This window comes from Zootoca vivipara, chromosome 13 (assembly GCF_965207765.1).
Source record: "Zootoca vivipara chromosome 13, rZooViv2.hap1.1, whole genome shotgun sequence".
Taxonomy (NCBI): domain Eukaryota; kingdom Metazoa; phylum Chordata; class Lepidosauria; order Squamata; family Lacertidae; genus Zootoca; species Zootoca vivipara.
This window is the reverse complement of record NC_142596.1, coordinates 768,277-790,827: the sequence shown is the minus strand read 5'-3', so window position 1 is coordinate 790,827 and position 22,551 is coordinate 768,277. Positions and strand designations below refer to the sequence as shown.

At 46.7% G+C, this 22,551-nt stretch overlaps 1 protein-coding gene across 1 annotated transcript; it reads left to right on the top strand.

The window, feature by feature from the left end:
• Nucleotides 1-6,917: 6,917 nt before the first annotated feature.
• CRABP1 (cellular retinoic acid binding protein 1) lies at nt 6,918-16,509 on the top strand. The gene is made up of 4 exons (XM_088656884.1): nt 6,918-6,987; nt 8,867-9,078; nt 12,140-12,253; nt 16,147-16,509. The coding sequence occupies exons 1-4, from the start codon at nt 6,918-6,920 to the stop codon at nt 16,195-16,197; spliced, it is 447 nt and encodes a 148-aa protein (XP_088513010.1). The 3' UTR covers nt 16,198-16,509.
• Nucleotides 16,510-22,551: the final 6,042 nt, after the last annotated feature.

The window sequence follows — 22,551 nt, the reverse complement described above, 5'->3', positions numbered from 1 at the left end:
ACAATTGCACATTGATTCAAAATCCAAATAAATCTATTCAGTTGAATCAATTCAACAAAACTGATGAACTTGCCCCAGTGGCACCAGCTTTTCATTTATACCTCCAGCCCTCCTGATACCCCTTTGCCTCTTAGCAGCCCCCTAGGGACACCCCTCACCCATGCAGTGCTGCTCCTACCTACCTAACTAAATGTCTTCAGGGATATTGAAGGAAGAAGTGCAGTATAATGGTTAGAGAGTTGGGCTTTGACCTGGGAGACCAGGATTCAAATCCCTAATCAGCAAGGAAGCTCACTTGAGGTGAACTTGGGCCAGTCGCCTTGCCTTGCCTACCTCACAGGGTGATTGTGGGGACTAAATGAGGAGGGGGAGACCCATGTACACCACCTGGAGCTCCTTGAAGAAACAAATAAACCTGTCCTAGCATAGTCTGCAAATTTTTCTTCCCCTGGAAAAGTGGATTCCATGTTTCCACCTCTTTCTCAGGGCACTTAAGATTTTTGTTAGCACTTACTCATATTTCCAGAGATCACGCTTCCTTTCACACTGTGCCGAGTCCAGGGATGGTCTGCATGGATGAATAAATCAGTTCCTTCCAATTTCTCACCGTTTCTCATTTTCCTAATCTTAAGCCTTGCTTCTCCACATTTCCTAATCAGTTTGGGCTTATTATTATTATTATCATCCTCATCCTCATTAAAAGCCCTTGTGAAAATTCATCAGCATTTTAGTGCTAACTTCCTGTAATCTACACACTTTTATATGCAGGTTTGTCTAATATAGCAAAGCTATATTTGTCTAAATAGCAAAGCTATTTCCCCAACTGTAATGCATTTTTGAATGTTATCTTCTCAAATATATGCATTTTCCTGCACACCTAGTATAAGCATTTTTGTACATGCAGAATCCAGAGGAGTGTGAGTTTTGATGGATGTCTGTGCTGTAGTCTGTTTTTTCCCCCAGAAAGTATGGATTTGGTAGGTTGGCCTTTAGATGCAAACTTATTCAAATTTCTCCGCCACCCGCTAGTAGACTGGGTTCATTTTTTGTTCCTATGGGAGTACTGCAGCCTAAATGGCACTCTCCAAGCCCAGAGCTTTGGCCTGGTGAACTTCTGGAAACAGGCAAATGGAATCCCACTCCAAGGCTGTCGTCCTCTGTACATGTTCCTGGATGTAAGCCTCAATGAATACAGTGGGCCTTAGCCCCTGAGTAAACATGCATAGGATTGTGTTGCGAATCTGGAAACAAGGGGATGCAATTTGTTCTTTCTTGTTTTCTCTCTCTGTGTGTGTGGTTATTTATGACATCAAATGGGAGGGTTAATAATGAAAATAAAACAAATGAACAGAAAATAAGAATGGGGGAAATGTGCATTGCAAACAAAAGGGGGAAACTGGGGCATTTGGGTGATGTTCTTTTCCACAACTGTGCCCTGAATGTGCTTTGTGACCAGTGAACCATATGCAAGATCAGAGTTGGATGTTGCACATTGGAAAAGAGAGAGGTGAGCCACTTCCTTCCCCCCTTCCTCCCCTCCTTGCCTGCAACCTTCCAGTCAATTTTGGGAAGTCTCAAGCTGCAGCATGAAGGGTAGTAAATTGTGTCATTTATATTCCCCCAGCCCTGAAGGAGGCAGCAGAATGGAGCAGGTGGTCCCATTTCCTCCTGGGTTTGTTTTGGGAATATTGGGGTCACTTCTTTCCTTACTGGAAGAGGAGATGGGAAGGTGGGTGCAGGATCATTACCATATTTGGCATCACCTGAGCCAAATGAAAAAGTAGGGTCTGCCCCCCTCACATTGAGATTTCTTCTCCCCCAATTTAGTTTCTGTTGCACCATTTTTAACAGATGAACAAAGCATCATTCCTGATGTGTAAAATATATGCAAAAGCATTGCAATTTATTTCTTTATTATTATCATCTTTACAAGATCACACATATGAAGATTCACAGATTCTGGGCGGGGTCAGCAAATGCTTTCTCTGGTGCTTTGAGTGCAGGGCCCCTGCTCTGGCTGATGCCCCAAATGCAAAACCTAATGATGCAGTGACATTTTAATGAGTGTCTAATAGACCATATGAAGCATGCGTGAGTGCAGCTATGCTCACCCTTCCTCTCCCATCGGGTTACATTTCATCCATTGTCAATTTAATTTGGCAGCTAAATTTACAACAGCCATTTGCCTTCCAGATGTATAATTTATTTGTGTCACAGGCTATTCGTTAAAATTCTCCTCCAGAAACCCCACCCCTGGCAGCCTTTGCACCTTAACAACTCACACATGCTGTTTTCTTCTGACCCTGCCTCCCTTCCTGCATGCGCGCACGTGCGCACACACACACACACGGACACACACCCATCTTAGGCAACTCCAGGATGGTCAGTCAATAGACCCAGGGGGATACTTATACTTGGGGTCCCATTATTGGCCGCTGATTTGGCTGGGTGATGGAGTGTCCCTGGCCCCATCTGTACATATGTTCCTCTCCTTTGTCTTTGAGACACTTTGGGGAAGATGGATGAGATCCATCTGTGGAGGAAAAGGATGGCCTGAGGGGATTCAGGTGAATAAAGAGCGGCAGGGAAGGGATAATTTATGGACAGCAGAGTGTTCCTAGGGAAAGTGGAAGGGAGCCCATTTTTGGTAGCCCTCAGAGAGGCCACTTTCCAACAGTGGCCATCTTGATGAAGATATGGCTAAAATTAGATAATTGTCCTCACACTCCTGAAGAATGGCTCAATGCATTGGTTAGAGGTGGGGGGAGTAGTGAGAAAGGAACTTGATCCAGTTCACATAAAAAAGCAAATCAACCTAATTTGCACCTTCCCAAACAAAATCCTGCATAATCTGCACTTTTGCAATGCCTTTCTCCAGCCAAGTAATGCGTATAAAAATGCATATACTACCGGTAGGGTAAAAGTGGGCCCTTTTAGTGAAAATAATATAGAGGCAATCATTATATTAGGGGAAATATAAATTTTAGGTAAATATGCTTTGCAAAAATACATATAGTAGGCAGAACTGCATACAAAAACCTGCAATCGGGAGAAATTTGCACTAAAATGCTGATGAATTTTCAAGTGAACTTAAAACAACTCATGTGGAAATGTGAACTGAACTTAAGATTTCAAACATGAGAAACAGAGAGAACGCAAAATTGACAGCTTTACCCATCTTTAGTATTGGTGCAGGAAGAAAGCAGTTCTCTGTGCCAACACTTCCAAGGGGGAGGAGTGGTTCCATCCTTGATTGACAGCACAATGGTATCAACTGCTGTTTCTTTCTTTCTTTCTTTCTTTCTTTCTTTCTTTCTTTCTTTCTTTCTTCTTTTCATACTTACTACCCACAGATCTTGAAGAGGTTTACAACAAGGAAAATCTAAGTATGTTATAAAAAATGCTCTTCAAGGGAAGCCCCAGGAAGAGTGCATTGTAGTAATCTAGCTGGGAAGAAAACCTAAAAGAAAACAAGCTCATTAGCATTGGGAGGTTGTTTGGACAGTTGCTGCCGCATTGGTCCAAAGAAAGGAGAGGCCTGTAACACTGTGGAACAGAGCATGAAGATTTGGCTGTGGGTCAGCAACTGACGTCTCCTCTCTGTCATGGATCCAGGCCTGATTGGCACATGTTTCTTGCCTGCTGACTTCATTACTGCCTTTTCCTGTGCTCTATCCCAGCCGCTGCCACCACCATCTCTACATATATTCTGACTTTCAGAAGATGTCCTATTTAATTAATGGTAATTTCACAGTCAACGGCTTTTGCGTTCTGCATGAACAGGGATGAGCATTGCCAGGCCATTGGGGGGGGGGGACCTCTTTCATTATGGTCAATAAGGACATTCATTAGTTATGGAATCATGATTCTATCATCAGATGCTGGGCCTTTGATGCTTGCTTCATATTCTCAAGCAAACCCTCTCTTTGTGAAATTCATTTCCCTCCCCACCCAATTCTGTTAGCAATGTTTAGAAAACCAATTAGAGGCATCTTTGTTCTCCTCTCATGCTGCATTACAACTATTTGGCTCAAAGAGGCAGTAAATCTTGACTTGTTGATGAAATGTCAATGCAAAATGCTCTGGTATTTTCTGGGACCTCATATAAGGAACAGACAGATCTCAATCTTGATGTGTGCAGATGATTTAGTGCTCGTCTCTCTTTCCCAATTGGAACCTCAAAAATCTTTTGGAGCTGTCCAGCGCATACTGTAAACAGGAAAGCCTATCTATAAATTGCTCTATGAAAAAGTTTCTCATTTTTGGCAGACATGGATCAGCAGCCTATAGAACAAATTCACTCATTTAAATTACTGGGTGTACTCTTTAATGAACGCCTCTCTGGGAAGTGTTATATGGAGGCAGTGAAAGCCAAAGCACAGAAAACCATAGGAGCTTTCCATAACTGCTTTCCATAACTGAACTCTGCCTTGCTCTTGAATAAATGTCAACTAAGGTATTGGCTCCTCTGGATAGAATCTAGATGGAACCTGTAACTAAACAGAAACATCACATTTCCCCCATGGTATCCATGATTGAGAGTATTTTGGAGCTAGTTATCTCACCAGCTTCCTTAAGAAATGCCTTTATTGCTGAATCAAGAAGGTTCCATATGCAGGCAGAGATTGCATTTGTGGTCAACTTCAGGTGGAACACATCACTCAACATCTGTTAGCCTGACCCAAGAGATTGCTTTCTGAAACCTATGTTCACACAAGCAAGCGGGTACACCCTGGCAGAAATGGTCCATTTTCTTTTAGTGACAATAATAGCTTCATAACACACAGAATGGCCCTCTAAGCACTGGCTGCAAAAAACAAAACAAGAAAAAAACAAAACAGGAAAAAGGAGTTATGTAAAATCACTATATATTATTGTGGTGGTGGTGGTGGTGGTTCAGAGGTTTCATTTATTTAAGTTTGTTGGTGTCTCTGGCAACCTCTCTCTTGCATCCTGGATGTTGGCTCATATGTATCATGATCTATATTTTTGGTGTGTTAGGGGACCACAGGCACATTGTGCTCATTCTTGGGGTAGTTTGTCCACCTTTGGCTCCCACCCTGCACTTAGCTCACCTGTGGCTCCTAGAAGCTGCCTGCAGGCGACAGCAACCACACTTTGGGAAACGGCTTTGACTGGCTGGCTAAACCAGGTGAGGGGAGCTGATGGGTCTCAGACCTTCAGTGATGTAAAGGCTTCCCTTGTGTGTGAAGACAGGCTCCAGGGGATTGATGGAAGGAGACCATTGGTGGATCCAACGGTCAAGCGGGCGGTTTCTACCCATGCTGTAGAGGGAAGAGAGGGGCAGAAGGAAAACTTTGATTCTAAACCTCTGCTGCCTTGCAGCTAAACCCCAAGGAAAAATCTGCCCCTGCTGCTTGGCAGGAGGTCTTCAGGAGAAGGAAAGGCTAAGGAATCGGGAGTGGAGTCCCTCCCTAAGAAGGTTGGATGGTGCCTTGTATGCTTCCTTTGGGCAACTCCTGCAGCCAAGCGGGGGCCAAACATCTTGTTCTGCTTTCCTTTGGATGGTGAGGCTGGGGGGGGGAGAGTCTGGTTGCCTGGGGAGGTCACTCTGGTGCTGCACATGCTGCAAAAACAACAGCAAAAACAGTGCAGGAGGCAGCAGTTATGAGGTGCTGGTGTTGTGTATTTGTCATGGCCTTTGGCTAGAATAGGCATCCCCAAACTGCGGCCCTCCAGATGTTTTGGCCTACAACTCCCATGATCCTTAGCTAGCAGAACCAGTGGTCAGGGATGATGGGAGTTGTAGTCCAAAACATCTGGAGGGCCAAAGTTTGGGGATGCCTGGGCTAGAACAATAAACTGATAATGTAGGTTTGGCAGTCCACCCCTATAGAAGGAAGGAAGAGCTGCTAGATAAGAGAAGGCCAAGGAGCAGGACCTGAGCGAAAGGGCAGCCCCACAGTCGCCATTCACAGCACCTGATCTTCAGAAGTATACACTGCCTTTTACTTTTACTTACAGCCCTTCATCACAAGATCTCAGGGCACTTCACAGAATAAAATACAAGTGAATAGTTAAAGCGAAAACAACAAAACAACAAGCCTCCCACAAACACGTTTAAAAGGCCGCTGAATATGAATCCGCCCAAGGCTTCTGACAGCCAAGGCAGCCCAGAGCCACCTGGCTAGGAAGCCACCTTCTGCCCTCTCCTCCGCGGAAAGGTTAGAGACCGCGGAAAGGTCTAAGTTTCAGCATCCATGGTCCAGTCCTTGAGGAGGGGGAGGGCAGACGCCCCCCTCTCCTGCTCCTCCTGAATAGTGGCTTCCCCTCGGCTCCCTGCCTCGGTCTCCCAGCTGCAAGGGGGGGTGCTGGAGAGGAGGGAGCGATTCTCCTTTCGGGGAACCCCCAGGCGGCAGCTCCGGACCCGCGCGCAAGCTGGCTGCCTGAACGGCGAGGGGCGAGGGATGATGGATGGGGTGGGTGCTTCTGGGAACGGAGGAGGAAGGCTGCGGGTGGATGGATGGATGGGGGGGGTGAGGGGAGAGAAGAAGCAGATGGATGGGTGGCGGGTGGCTCCCTGGGGGGAGCGGGGGGGGGAGGTGGGCAGAGCGGAGAGGCGGGGAAAGCGCAGAGACATTGGGCCACCTCGCAAGGTGCCTGCACAGAAGAGGGAGAGAGAGAAGGAGGCAGAGAGAGAGAGAGAGAGAGAGAGAGAGAGAGAGAGAGAGAGAGAGAGAGAGAGAGAGAGAGAGAGAGAGAGAGAGAGAGAGAGAGAGAGAGAGAGAGAGAGAGAGAGAGAGAGAGAGAGAGAGAGAGAGAGAGAGAGAGAGAGAGAGAGAGAGAGAGAGAGAGAGACGCTGCCTGCCTGCCTGCCTGCTTTGCTCGCCTGCCGTGCCCTGCCGTGCCCTTCCTCCGTCGTCGGGTCTCCGGGGCAGCTTCTTCCTTCCACAGCGATGCCCAACTTCTCCGGCACTTGGAAGATGAAGAAGAGCGAGAATTTCGACGAGCTCCTCAAAGTCTTGGGTGAGCAAGGAAGGGCAGCCTTGGCCACTGCGCCCGGGTCGGGGGGGGGGGGGCAGGACGCTAGACAGGATGAGGCCCGGGAGAGGCTTGGCCGGGGGGCTCCAGGGGGGCGGAGGGGCTCCCCCACAAAACACCGCCCCCCAGGTCAAGGGGGCAGGCGGATCCTCGTGCACACGTTCACTCGGGACGCGTGAGAGCGGGACGCGATTTGAGTGCGCGCCAGATTGCGACCGAATCCTCCCGGGCCCGTTTACTCGGGAGTCACTCGTGGCCGCCGGGTTCCGGGGGTCTCACCGCGTCCGGGAGCGCGGCATGGGATCCGAACTATCTCGCTCCGGAGTCGGGGGGAGTAGCTGCCACGCCCCGTGGGGCTTTACTCCCAGGTAAAAGGTGAACGCGGTGGGTTGAGGCAAGTTTACTCAGAAGGAATCGCCGCTGTGCTCAACGGGGCTTACTCTCAAGTAAATGGGGGGAGGGGCTCAGGGTGGAAATGAGCGCGTGGGGATTCTCTCTCCCTCTCTCTCTTTGGGGATCGTTTTAGAAAGGGGGGGGGGCAGGCTGAGCCTGTGTTCCTGCAACGTTTACATGGGAGGAAAGCCTCCTTGAACGCGTTGAGACTTACTCCTGCGAGCGAATGGGCGGATCTGACCATTTTTGTTTCTCTCGGTTTCTTACTTTTCCACTCTTAACTTCACATTTCCACATTATTATTATTATTATTATTATTATTATTATTATTATTATTATTATTATAAAAAGTCATCTTGAATATTCATCCTTTTTTTTACTGTGACTTTCTCCTAGTATACTCATGACTGTATGCAATTCTGCAAAGCAATTTCCCTTAATACAATGCCTTTTTGTATACTAGATACCTGAATATATGCCTTGTTTTACACACACTGGACTCTGGGATCCACCTCTTTAGGTACAAATCTCCAGTCCAGAGAACCACAGTGCAGATTCCCAAGAATTGCTTGTGTTGTGGTTCTCCTATTGTTTCGGGAAATGGGAATTAAGGCAGTTGGCCTTAACAGGTGGACTGAATTGCGTGTCTGCCCCATCCCCCCTTTTCCTCACCCCCATATCCACAGCCTCTGCTCGTGAGCCATTGGGGAAGGGCCCTAGTTAAGCCTTAGAGTACCTGCCTGCCAGACAGAAGTTTGCAGACTCAGTCCCCAGCATCACCAGGGAGGGCGGGGAGAGACCCCCTGCCTGAAACCCCAGAGAGCTGCTGCCAGTCAATGTGTGCAATACTGAGCAAGATGAACCAGGGGTCTCTTCTGGATGCTAGCTGCTGGAAACCACAGGGGAGGAGAGAGCGCTCTTGTGCTCAGATTCTGCTTGTTGGTTTCCCCCAGAGAGGCATCCGGCTGGCCACTGTGTAGAGTTGACAGGAACACCCAAGGGCCATATAGTCCAACCCTCTTCAATGCAGAAATCATAACTAAAGAATTCCTAGCTGATGGCTCCCAACCCCTGTTTGAAAACCTCCAAGGAAGGAGAGTCCGCCACTTTCCCAGGGAGTCCATTCCATTGTCAAACAGTTTTTATTGTCAGAAAGTTCTCCCTGGTGTTTAGTTGGGATCTCATTTGAATCCATTGGTTTGGGTCCTCCCCTCCAGAGCAGGAGAAAACAAGCTTGCTCCATCTTCTGTGTGACAGGACTTCAGCTATTTGAGGCTGGCTATCCTGTCACTTCTCAGTCTCCTCTCCTCTGAGCTAAACACACCCAACTCCTTCAACCATTCCTCATAAGGCCTGGTATCAAGACCCTTGAGCATCTGGGTTGCCCTCCTCTCTCTGCACACCTTCCGGCTTGTCAGTCTCCTGGCCCAGCAGGCTCTTCATGGTCGTCTTCTGTTAACTTTGTGTTCAGCGTCATGGTTCCCCCTCCTTGGTTTTTGCCCAGGGGTCAATGCCATGCTCAGAAAAGTAGCCGTAGCTGCTGCCTCGAAACCACATGTGGAGATCCGCCAGGAGGGGGACCAGTTCTACATTAAGACTTCCACCACCGTCCGCACCACCGAGATCAACTTCAAAGTGGGCGAGAGCTTCGAGGAAGAAACCGTGGACGGGAGGAAGTGTCGGGTAATAAATAACCACTGTGTGCTACTGCCTTATTCATTTAAGGGTTTTATACTCTTTTTCGCCACTATATTGATTTATTTCACTATAAAAGTATTTCTATACCACCATCTCATAAAACATCAGGGCAGTGTGCAACAATCAAAAACACTATTAAAACCACAAATGATCATTCAAGGGACTGGTTGATTTAGCAGCAGCAGCAGCAGCAGCAGCAGCAGCAGCCTAGGTCTCAAAGCAGCTTGCAGATAAGAAAAGAACCATGCAAAGGGCACCATTTAAAACAGGTTAAACCCTCAGAGAATAGTAATGCTGAAACAATGGTCATAGGCCCAAACCCACCTGGAATAGAGCCATTTTCACCTGAGCAGAGCTGGCCCACCCCTGAGGTGGGTGTGAACCTCCTCCCTCAGGCAGCTGGAGGCACTGGAGGAGCCCAAGCCCTGCCTGGGGGGTTGCTGCTCATCTCCCCCACCCTGGGGCAGAGAAGGCAAGCGGCAATGCCTTGCAGAACAGCCTGGCAAGGGGGGGGGTGAGAGGGGCACGGGGGCACATTCCCCTTTCACCTCAGGTGGCAAAACAGTATGGGCTGGCCCTCCTCTGAACATCTGAAACTCAGCAGGGACAATGCCCTCCTGATTTGTAACAGGAGGCAGTTCCACAGAGTTGGGCCCACTGCCCAGAAGGCAGGATACTCTGCTATTCATTTATTTGTTATCACATTCTTATCCCACCTTACCTCCAAGAACCTCAAGGTGGTTTATGTGGTTGTTGCCACTCTCCATTTTACCCTCACAACAACCCTGTGATGTGCTAAGAAATGGCACAGGGTCGGTCACCCAGCGAGCTTCATGGCTGAGCTCCCAACAGGACACTATAACAACAATCCCACCTTAGAATTGCAGAGTTGGGAGGTACCCCCCCAAGGGTCTATGATTTTATGACTCAAATGTGCATGTATTAATGTATAAAGAGAGATGCAAATATGAGCTGGCTTTCAGAGGTGGAAAACAAGTCTGGCTCTTTCCATCAGGGCTTACTCTGAGTTATGGGGCACCGATGTGATTTTCTGGGCCTAAGGCAGTGATAGTGTTCCCAGCAGACTAGCAGAGACTGGTCACTGCCTCTTTGCTTAACCTACCTCACAGGGTTGTTGTGAGGGTCCAATGAAGAGGGGGAGAACAAGGCACACCACCTTGGAGAAAAGATGATATATATGCAAAGCTGAGAGGGGTCTTGTCATCTGGGCAGCCCAGGACCTCCAGACCCCCTGTCCAGGCTTGCGCCCCAGGGAGGTCCCTTCGGTGCTCCTAAGGCAGAGATTTGACTTCACCCTTGGAGGTGCCCTCCTTTGCCTCTTGAGACAGACAGATGCCAACAACAGTTGGAATGCAGTCCAACACTATGCTGCCCAAATCAATCATCATCATCATCATCATCATGGTGGGTAGGACTAGATGACCCTTGGGATCCATTCCAACCCTACTGATTCCATGATCCTCATCCAGGGGTTCCTTGCTCTTGCCATCAGCCACATAAGATGGGTCCTTTAGAGATTTGGGACAGATTTCTGAGAGATCATCCTGATTCCAGAGGCAATTAAGGACCATAAAGGCATTGCTGATTGGGATCTCTCCAGTCCAGAGCCTTTCTTATTCTAGAAAATTGTACATCCTCAGGCTGCTACAATTTGATGTGCCAGGATGTGTTTTATCTGTTTGTCACTCAGGGGTGCCAACTTGAATAAAATATTGTGGGTGCCAGGTAAGGCCCACCCCACATAATGCATCACATGACACAGCACTTGAATGGCATTGAACGTTAACTTTGAGGGGGCCCAATATTTTGTGAGGGGGGCAAGTCCCCACAGCCCCACTTCCTCTTTTTTGGTGCAGGGATGGGGGGTGGGGAGGAGAACATCCTGTTATCTTTTATAGCCTTGAATTGATGAGCCCTGCATGCATTTTGTTCTAGTTTCCCCAGCAGCAAAGTGTCCCATGAATATTAGGACAAAGGCATTGCTACCCCCAGCCCCCCCCCTGCCTCACCCCTCCCATCGTTTTCTCTTGTTTGTTATTCAGAAATCCTTTTCCTTCTGGCGTTAGCCTTTCATGGAGTCAAGTCGAGAGGTACAAAAATAATAGCCATTAACGTTAGGGAAAGTGGATGGATCCTTATGGATCCCAACATGCAATCGGCCATTTGCTACCATTTCTCTGCTTTGGCTGTTTACACAAATAAATTCTGCCTGCTTCTTGGGACTGTTTATCCAGCCCTCTGTACCCACCACTTTGAATTGCTGGCTGTCTAGTGGTTTGAGTGGCGTGAGATGACTGATGTGCTCCAGGCTGCTGCACTTGGGGGCTTCCTAGCTGGCTCTCAAGCCCCTTCTTCTGGGCTCTGCCCCTCCTCAATTTCCACCTTGGTTGGGGTGTATATGTGTGAGAATAGTTTTGGAAGGCTGATTAGGACCCTACACTGGCAGGTAGAGGGGTCCCAATCCAGCTGGGCCCCATGCACCTACAAATTGCACTACCAAAGGAAAAAAATTGTTAAATAGATCAGGATTGCCCTCTGTGATCAATCCACTGCACTGCTTGGGAAGGGAAGTCATGGCAAGTGAAGCCTTTGCCTTGCTCTGTTCACTCTCACCTGCATGCGTAGCACAGGTGAACCGTAGCAAGGAGGAGGAGGAGGAGGAGGAACAGCTTTAGGATATGGGCAGTGGGTCCCTTGCTCTGGTGTGGGCCTGGCCAGGTGACCTTTACACCTGCAAACATATCAGACCAAGCCAAAGCCCACCCCATATCTGTTTCATTCAGCTGGTAGTGGCACCTCTGTCACGGCTGCGTAACTGTTTTGGCACCACAAATGAGCAACTACGGAATGGATGACATTCAGTTTCTGTGAGGGAAGGTAGCATTGATGGGGGGCAAAATGAAGACTGAGAAGACAATGCTGTTTAATCTGGATTCTTTAGGCTTGTCATGAAATAATGCAGCTAACACCCCCCCCCCCAAAAAAATGTGCGGATTGTGTGTGGGGGGGTACTCTTTGCTTGCAGAGTTTACCCACTTGGGAGACTGAAAACAAGATCTATTGCAAACAAACTCTTCTGGAGGGAGAAGGCCCCAAAACACACTGGACGAGAGAACTGGCTGGAGAAGAGCTGATTTTGGTAAGAAATTTTAATTTTACAGGGTTGGGTCTTGATGGTAAGGGTGGGCTTTCCTGGTACATAGAGAAGCCCCATTTTCCCTGTTGTGTTCATACACAGCATGGTGGCCAGCATGACTAATGGTCAGGGGTAATGGAAGCTGGAGGCCAACAAAATTGAAAGGGCACCATAATGTCTTGGAGCAATACTGTATTTTGGGGGGCAATTAACATGAAGGTCTTTTGCGAAGGGACCCACCAAATCCAGGGTCAGCCCAGTAGGGAGAAGACAGGAGTCCAGCTCCCCTCACCTACAGAATACCCTTTGCTGTAAAAAATAGACCCAGAACCCTCTGCGTTAGAAGTGGAAGCACAGAGTGGCCCCATCCTGTCTCCCAAGATCTTCAGTCCTAACCTCCACTTTACTTAAAATGTTTACAAGCCTCGCTTTCATAAAAAAAATATAACAAGGCAGAGTACAGCATTCAGACAATACAACAGCCATAAAAACATCAGAAATACAGCAAAGGAAAAAAAGGTTGGTTAAAAAGTTAGATTGCAAATAAATAAATAAAATGTCTGCACAGTAGTTGATAAGATTCCAAAATGAAAGCAGGGCTGACTCCTGCTGGACTTCTTCTGGCAGGGAGTTTCACAGGACAGACAAAGGTTTGGTCTTTGGTAAAAGCCAAAAGAACCCAAGCCTACCCCCCCACCACCACCACCACTACAAGTGCTGCATCGGAAAAATGCTGTGGTTGAGGAGGAGCAAAAGGACTCAGGTGAACCTCCAAGGTCCTTGGAAGCTCTACTCTTGCAACTTCTCTGTCAGCTATAGAAATCTAAAACCTTTAGGAGAGGGGGTTTTTGAGGATTTTTATTTCATAAAAGTTATATACCACTTGACTCAAAAGAAAAACACCCTTAAAACAATCTACACTAAAAACGAGAGCAATTTACAACAATAAAACAAACAAAAAGTTTTAATATGAAAACATTAAAATTCACAGCAGCATTTCCAAGCACCTAAACAAGCATCAGCAGGCAAGTGCCAAAAAGAAGACAGTGAAGGTGCCTGCCTGAAATCAAAGGGTAGGCGCTGCCACAATAAAAGATCCGCAGAAACAGGTATTATGTGGCACCTGCAGGGGGACAATGCACTGGCTGAAGCAGCTGAGTGGGCACAAGTGGGGGCAAGGCCACCTTGTAGGCTCAGATTTTGGAACATTCTCCTCCCACACACACCCTCCAATCTCCATTACGACCCATTTTCGCAGGAAGGAAACTGCCACAGGTATTTGAATATTGAATGTTTCCTTAGATAAATTACAAATAAGTTCTCCCTGCCGATTGTGCAGGAGGGCGGAGGAGTGCACGTCCGTGGGCATGCACACACGCTATTTCCAGCACACTTCCAGGTCGGAAAAGTGACGGAAATAGCTTGTGCATATGCGCACGGACCTCCTCCAACCCGGAAGTGCACCGGAAATGATGCTTGAGCATGTGCGCAAGCTATTTCCAGCATTTTTCCGGGTCGGAAGTGGGCAGCCATGCCGTGCCGTGCCATGCTGGTAAGAGCGGGTGGCGGCAGCGGGCGGCGGGGGTCGTCGGGCGCTGCATAAATGAGCCTCGCGGGCCACATCTGGCCCCCGGGCCGTAGTTTGGGGAAGCCTGCCCTAATCCCTTGAACATTTCCACATCCACCCACCCACAACAATCTTAAGGATAATAAAATTCCTTCCCGTAGCACCTTAGAGACCAACTAAGTTAGTCATTGATATGAGCTTTCATTTGCATGCACACTTCTTCAGATACACTTCGTGTGTGTCTGAAGAAGTGTGGCATGCACACGAAAGCTCATACCAATGACTAACTTAGTTGGTCTCTAAGGTGCTACGGGAAGGAATTTTTTTATTTTGTTTCGACTATGCCAGACCAACACGGCTACCTACCTGTAACTAAATCTTTAAAGGTAAAGGTAAAGGGACCCCTGACCACCAGGTCCAGTCGTGACCGACTCTGGGGTTGCGCGCTCATCTCGCACTATTGGCCGAGGGAGCCGGCGTACAGCTTCCAGGCCATGTGGCCAGCATGACAAAGCCGCCTCTGGCAAACCAGAGCAGCACACGGAAACGCCGTTTACCTTCCCGCTATAGCGGTTCCTATTTATCTACTTGCATTTTGATGTGCTTTCGAACTGCTAGGTTGGCAGGAGCTGGGACCAAGCAACGGGAGCTCACCCCGTCACAGGGATTCGAACCGCCGACCTTCTGATCAGCAAGCCCTAGGCTCAGTGGTTTAACCCACAGCACCACCTGGGTCCAACTAAATCTTTAGGATGATATAAAAAGCAGAAGTAGCCATGCTGACAAATTGAAAAATCCATATTCAGGCAACATGTTATCCCAGATCCACATATTATACCTTTATTAGGTCACTCAAAATGTTACAATATAGGGTGTCGGCTTCGGGTCCCTCAGAACTCTTCTTGATGTAGCAGCCATGGCGTGTGCTGGCATCTAGCCAATCTTAAGATCTTCCGATGGTCGTTTCCCAGGCACCTGACGTCAGTGGGCCCTTGTCAGGGGCCGAGTCTTTCATGGGGGAGGTCCTGCCCTGTGGAACTCCTTGGCAAGTGGGAATCTTCCCTGCTTCCTTTTAAAAACTGTGCTCTTCAGAGAGGCCTTGGGGATTTGCACTTGTTTTTAACAAGTTTGCTAATATGCTCTTGATGCTTTCACTGATATTGTTGTGGTGCTGTAACACAGCACCATTATTTTCCTATGAGAGACAGAAAGAAATAAAGGGAGGAGGGAGGAGGTTTCAAGTTGCCCTCAAGGTGGCCAAGAAAAACACACAGTAGTAGCTGGTCCATGCCTGAAAATTCTGGATGGCATTGAACTAAATTTTACTCAGTCGCCCTACTTAAATTAATGGACACAACCTAGCCATCTTCATTAATTGCAATTGGTAAAACTTAAGTTGAATAAAAAGGTAAAGGTAAAGGGACCCCTGTCGCGGACGACTCTGGGGTTGCAGCGCTCATCTTGCTTTACTGACCGAGGGAGCCAGCATTTGTCCGCAGAGTTTTTTCCTGCTTCATGTGGCCAGCATGACTAAGCCGCTTCTGGCGAACCAGAGCAGAGCATGGAAACACCATTTACCTTCCTGCCAGAGTATAAATACCTACGGTACAGTATTTATCTACTTGCACTTTGACGTGCTTTTGAACTGCTAGGTTGGCAGAAGCAGTTGAATACTGCCCCTTAAATCCAGGTGTTATCCAGATCTCTCCCACTTCTATGGGTTAGCTCAGTATTAACATGGGTGTAGTGTTTAGTGACGCGGGTGGTGCTGTGGTCTAAACCACTGAGCCTATTGGGCTTGCAGATCAGAAGGTTGGTGGTTCGAATCCCCGTGACGGGCTTAGTCATGCTGGCCACATGACCCGGAAGCTGTCTGTGGACAAATGCCAGCTCCCTCAACCTGTAAAGCGAGATGAGCGCCACAACCCCAGAGTCGTTTGTGACTGGACTTAACTGTCAGGTGTCCTTTACCTTTACCTAGCATTTGGTGAAGAGTGCTTGGGGTTCTTTTAAGGGGGAGGAGACAATGATGGTGCTATCATTCCTTGGATGTGAGGGCGATCTGGCTGCGACATCTGTCACCCCATTGATCGCCAGGGTTGATTCGGCTGATCTGGCTGGTGCTATCATTCCTTGCCCTTTCTGAGCAGACCCCACTTTTCCTCATTGCTCTTGCCTATCCATGTGCCACAGTCCCTCTGGGCCCAATCCATGTCACTACCCAGAGCAAGAGAGCAACACCCTGTCACTTCTTGGCAACAGAGGGAGTCTTGCACCCTTTCTGCTGTCTGATTTGCTTGGATGTGTCTCTTTTTCTGTTCCCCTCCAGACTTTTGGTGCGGATGATGTCGTATGCACAAGAATTTACGTAAGAGAATGAAAAGTACCAGCCACCATCGAGCGGGTGGGGGATGAAGAGATGGATTAACAAGCAGATGTTGTGAGAGAGAAATCCTGTGCCGTAAACATCCCTGTGTGTGGCCTACAGAGCAGCCTCCTACGTGACCGTACATGTCATCTTGAATCCCAGGCGACCAGCCCATGCTTTGGGCTTTTCACTTTGATTACAAGCCCTAGTCTCATTAGAATTGTGTCTCTGTGTGTTCCTCATCTCTTTTCCATTCTTTTGCTTTGTGTTTTATAGTTTACAAATTTGTATGGTTTGAGCAGTAATTAAATTGATTGCACATAATGCCCACTGCTTTGAAAAGGTTCCCCTCCTCTTCTTTTCCCTCCGCACAAGGAGCACAGCCAGCGGGATGCCATGGCTATTGTGGATGAGGGTGGCCCAAAGACTCAGGCCCCTCCTAGAACTGGAGACCACTCAAACCTGCAGGGTTTCTGAGCAAGAAAATGAACTTATCAGTCCTAGGAAGCTTAAACTGAGTCAGGCCAATGGTCTCCCAAGGCTCAGCATTGCCCACACTGACTGGCAGCTGCTTGCCAGAGTTTCAGGCTGGGCTTTCCCCCAGCCCTGCCTGGAGATACTGGGGATTAAGCATGGGGCCTTCTGCATGCCAAGCAGATGCTCTGCCACTGAGCTAGGGTCTGTCTCTTGTCCGAAGGCTTTCAGTTCCCTCCAGCAATGAAAACTTCCAGAGGTGAACTTGCAGGGCTGGTGGTACCTTAGAGCAAAGGTAGCCAATGTGGCAACCTCCAGATGCTGCTGGACTACAACTCCCATCAACCCCAGCCAGCAGGGCCAGGGCTCAGGGGTGATGGGAGCTGTATTTTTTTTTAATTTTAAAAATAGATCTTTATTCAAATAATTCACAAGAAATACAAAATCAAATACACAATAACAGAAAAAACATTAAAAGTTCGAAAAACTAAGAATCAGGTAGCATAAAAGAATTACATATTAAATCATGAGTCCACTCTTTGCTCTTTGCTACATAAGCTCGAAAAGAAAAGAGCTTATGTGTTCACTTTAATAATTATAAAAAGAGTTGAAAAAAGGAAAAAGAAAAAGAAAAGGGAAGAGAGAAAAAAAGAAAAAAGGGGGGGAAAGGGTAAAAATATTAAAAAAAAATACTCTTCCTATTATTTGCGAAGCGCGTCCCTAAATACATTAATTACTCCGTTGCTGTATCACTTGCTTCCATATAAATTCTAGCAAATTTTAACAATTCATACAAAACTTTGTATCAAATTCTCCTCTTGAAATTTATTTGATTATTCTAAGCACATCACTATATTACATTCTAGATTCTCTTTCTCCAAATAATCCTGTACATATCTCCATTCTTGCATGATCCTCTGCCTGGGTACATCTCTAATTATAGCTGTCAATTTCGCCATCTTCAAGTATTCAATTAATTTTCCCTGCCAATCCTGAATTGTGGGTATTGCATCACCTTTCCATCTCATTGCCAATAAGATCCTAGCTGCAGCACAAGCATATAACATAATATTCACTCTGTCTTTTGGTATATTAGAAGGGATAAGACTCAACAAGAATATCTCGGGGCTTTTTTCGAACGTACATCTCAACAATTTTTTCATCTTTTCATAAATTTTGTTCCAATAGTCGGCTACCTCAGGGCATGTCCACCAGCAATGAAAAAAATTCCCAATTTTCTTTTTACATTTCCAGCATTTACCATCCCCTACCTTATAAATTTTTGCTATTTTTTCCGGCGTAACATACCACCTGTAAAACATTTTTAATACATTTTCCCTGATTGACATACAAGCTGTGAAGTTGGAATCTACTCTCCACAATTTCTCCTTGGCTTACTGAAATAGGTCTCCCGATATCAGTAGCCCATTTTATCATCACGCTCTTGGTTAACTCATCTTTCAATTCTTCCTCCAATAAGAATCTATACATCTTCCCCAATGGTTTTTTATCATTTTTTATTATTAATTCTTGCAATTTGGATTCTTTTGCCGGTGATGGGAGCTGTAGTGCAGCAACATCTGGATGGGCACAGGCTTCCCATTCCTGGGTTTACCTTGGGCTCCTCCAACCTCTTCGGCTCTGCAACCCTTCAGGCATGCTCTGCCCCAAACGAGAGACCAGAGTAGCTTATCATAGCTCTGCTGGGTCAGATTGAAGGTCCCTCTGGTCCAGCACCCTTGACCCAAGAGTGTCCAATCAGATTCCACCTGGAAACCCGCAAGGAAGGAAACATCTCTCACCACTGACTTGAGCCTTCTACGTCCAGGGAGCGATCACAGCCAATGTCATTGACAGACCTGCTCCCCCATTTCAGAGGCATCTCTGATAGCAGCCATTGCTGAGCTCTAATGCTGAGCTAATTGCACCTTGGATGGAAACATGCAGCCCACCAGCGCTCACCTTGGGCCTGCAACTGGGGCGGATGGGAGTTGGGAATCCAGCCGCACCTGCTTCCCCTCCCCGCACAGAGAAGTCTTTCTTTGCACAGTCCACAATTAACTCAAGAAATTTGTTGTCAAAAGGCAGTGCTGGAAACCTGTGGTCCCTACAGACGAGGTAGTATTTTTCATCCCTGTTGACTAGAAGATTACAGCTCAGCATTTAGAGTTTGAGAGCATTTAAGGACAAAGCACACTGCTCATGCAGTGTATCACTGTACAGGGAGCAGCAGCACACAAGCTTTTTCTGATAGATCCACTTGCTTTTTTCCATGGATTACCAACTGTTCAATTGTGCTTAATCTCCACAGCTTAGTTCTTGAAAATAACTAAGAGGCAATCCTGAGTTGGTAAACCTGTTTCTAGAGTGCACCACTTTAGTCAGCAGCTGGGGCTTCGACACAACAGACAGCGCTGCCATATGAAAATTAAACAAATCCCTGCATCTAGAAATCTATCCTATGAAGAAGCAGCATCCATCCAAGCATCACTGTCTCTCTCACACGGTCTTTTCTCTGGGATTCCCATTAGTGGTACCATGGCAGAGCATTGGGTCAATTTAGCAGCAATGTGAAAATGAATATGCAAATGAGAAATGATGTGAATATCTAGAATCGTAACATGATTCTTCCCATCCACTGAAACCTTTGCACCTCTCCATGGATACAAAACATACATTTAATCTGTTATCAGTTTCAAAGCCATCCAAAATGTTTGCCTCATAAAACAAAATGAAGGATTGGGAATGGTTTCCTTGGGTAGTTACCCCCCCCCCCCCGACATTTTGTTAAGTGTATTTTATTACTTTTATACATGTGCTAAACATGAGTTAAAATACAACAAGCAAGAGCAGCTGATCTGTCATATCTTGAAAGGAGGTGTAATAAATAGCAGCTTAAAGTTGGAACCATACTGAGAACCAGTTTATAATGCACGTTAGAGGCTCTGCTCTGATGATGTTTCCATGGGTCTGGGGAGGTGATTTAGAAACTCCCTTTGAGTGCAGCCTTCCTTCTGCAGACCATTGTGGCCATCGAGTTCAGTACTGTCTGCACTGACGGACAGCAGCTCTCCAGGATTCCAAGCAGGGTTCTCCTCCAGCCCCCAAGATGGATGCTGGGGTCCAAACCTGGGACCTTCTGCATTCAAAGCAGGTGCTCTGCACTGAGTTATGCCACTTTCCCACTGTGTGAAAATTGCTGCCCAGCTCCTTAAGCCATTTGACATTTTCTCCTTAGGGCAAACTGCTGCCTCATCTACTTTTGACCCTGATCCCTTATGCAAGGGGAAGTGCTTCTCCACTAATTCCAAACAATGCTGCATACTAAAACACTCACAATAGGAGCACTGGCCTGTTAAATTAAGTTTGAATTCGTTCAGACTACGTTAATTTATGAATACTTCAGAGAGAGCAATTATTTGGGTTTCCCCCTTTTGCCCAAAGCTTGCTGTTAGGATGCCAACATAATTAGGAGCTAGAAGCAAGCAGCTAATCTCCAAGCATTGTTTGATGAAGCGCTGTGTAATCGCGCACAGCTCCAAAAGATGCCTAACACCTGAGGAGTTCAAGGACTTGGGATACTCACTGAAAACCACTGCCTGTAACATCCCAACTGTGGAGCACGATGGGGCACAGGAGGATGCTGGCTGAGGCAAAGCAGGCAAGGTTTGGCTAGAGTTGCAGCTCTCAAACTTGAATGCTGACAAAAGGCACCTCGTTTTTAACACACAGCACAGAAACAACACAATGAGCTGCCTTGGAAGAAGGGAGCAATCTCTTCTCCCACATTTAGCAGCCACAAACCCTCCTCATGCATCAGCTGGGGTGACATTCCAAAAGGTCTGTCGGCTCCCACTTTCCATGCTGGCTGTGATGAAGAGGAATGTGAGCATTGAGGAATATGAGGTCCTTGGTGTATATTGGGGGGGGGGATTTGCTGGTTCCTCAGGGAAACCTGTTCAGGGGGTTCCATATTTGAAGGGAGTCACAAGTTTGGCAAGCTCTGTCTCAAGAGGCTCCTGGCTGAGCGACTCCATCTCAGATTTGGTGTGGGGACCAGACTTCACAATCTCTGTGGCTCCTCCATGTCAGTCTTGGCTCACAGTTGGGATCATGAGACAGGCATGTAAAGTGAGAAACACCCATAACATGAAGTGTGAGGGGGGGGGAGCAACAACAAAAACAGGGCAAGCAAAATGTTGATTATCGCATACAGTATTGCATTTTTTAGGTTGTGCACAAATGATTTCCCCACCATAAGAGAAGCAGCATCTATAGAGTCTGGCTTAAAACAAATGGGAAATTTACAATGTTAAAGCCTTTGAAGAAAGGGATTAACTGAGCACAATCCCTCTTGCTCCCTCCTTTCCAGCTGCTGGGGGCCCTCTGCTGACAGTCTGAAAACCTGCAAGAATGAGCATGTCCCAACCCAGTCATTTCCATCCTTGCAGAATATGGAGTCAAGATGGTGACCAGCTTAGATAGCTGTACAAGTATGATGAGGGAGAGTAAATGGCTATTATGTGCTGCTTGCTGAACATTAAACCTTCGCATCTAGGAGCGGACACTTCGGACGCCAGAGACAGCAAACTTGTGCTGTGCCAGAAAACTTCGCAGACTAATCTGCCTGGCTGCTACTGAAGACGAAGGACCAGAAAACATTTGGTCTAGTACCAGGGGAAGGGGTGGGGAAGAGAGATCTTATGAGCTGAACTGTCCCATGGCAGCCCCTCCCTAATCCAGATTTTAATTTAGACTAGACAACTACTTTTAATATTTGCAGCTATGGGACCTCCGTATTAGAGAAAACAGACTAAGAGTGCTGCACTGAAGTGAGAATCTTCCACAGACTACTTTGTACCTCCAGTAAAGAGATTCTGCCTTCCAGCACAGCACGTAGCACATCTAAACAGATCATTTAGTTGTCTTTTAAGGACGTGAAAGCAAAGTGCCCAAGCTAAAGACTCAAAAGGGTGGGAAGGGATCTGAATGGAGGGACTGCAGAGAAATTCTTCAGGAACCTGTATCGTTTGCACTTCCTGAACCAATACGCAAACCAAAACACAGTTAACATTTGAAGTCTGTACTTCTTCCAATTGTGAAATGCAGTTCCTCCAACCAAAAAGAAGTGTGTAAAAAAAAGGGTACATTTGGGGAAAGTGCATACAAAGAGCAAGTTAGTTAAAATAATGTACATTTTAGATGGGAAAACTGCCTGCAAAAATGCATGTACAGTATTAGACAAAATCATGTACAGTCAACCAGGCATCAGGAGAAATGCACACAATTTTTTGTGTGAACTTCCTAAAAAAAGAATTACAAAACAAATGTAGAAATGGAACAAACGGAACTTAAGATTGGAAAAATGAGAAACAGAGTGAAACTGAAAATGGCAATTTGCCAATCTCTACTTAGATGAGGCCATAGTTCCAATTCTAAAGGGGACCGGCCCTATCAAACTTCTTCAAATCAGAATCAAGTTTACAAGCACCTTTGTACCATACCTGCAAAAGGGAGTTACAATCCCAACAACCGAAAACATTTTTGCTCACTGTTGTGCTTGTATATTGAAGAGATCCAACCCTCTGAGCAGTTTTGCACACTAGAGGCAAATGTATGAAAGTCAAGAGCCCAAACAGCACTTTTCAAGTTACAGGTAGGTAGCCGTGTTGGTCTGAGTCGAAGCAAAATAAAAAAATTCCTTCAGTAGCACCTTAAAGACCAACTAAGTTTATATTTTGGTATGAGCTTTCGTGTGCATGCACACGAAAGCTCAAACCAAAATATAAACTTAGTTGGTCTTTAAGGTGCTACTGAAAGCACTTTTCAAGTTCACCCAATCAAGACCTCACCCATGTTTTTAGCCGAGTTTGATCAGGAAGGACCACCAAA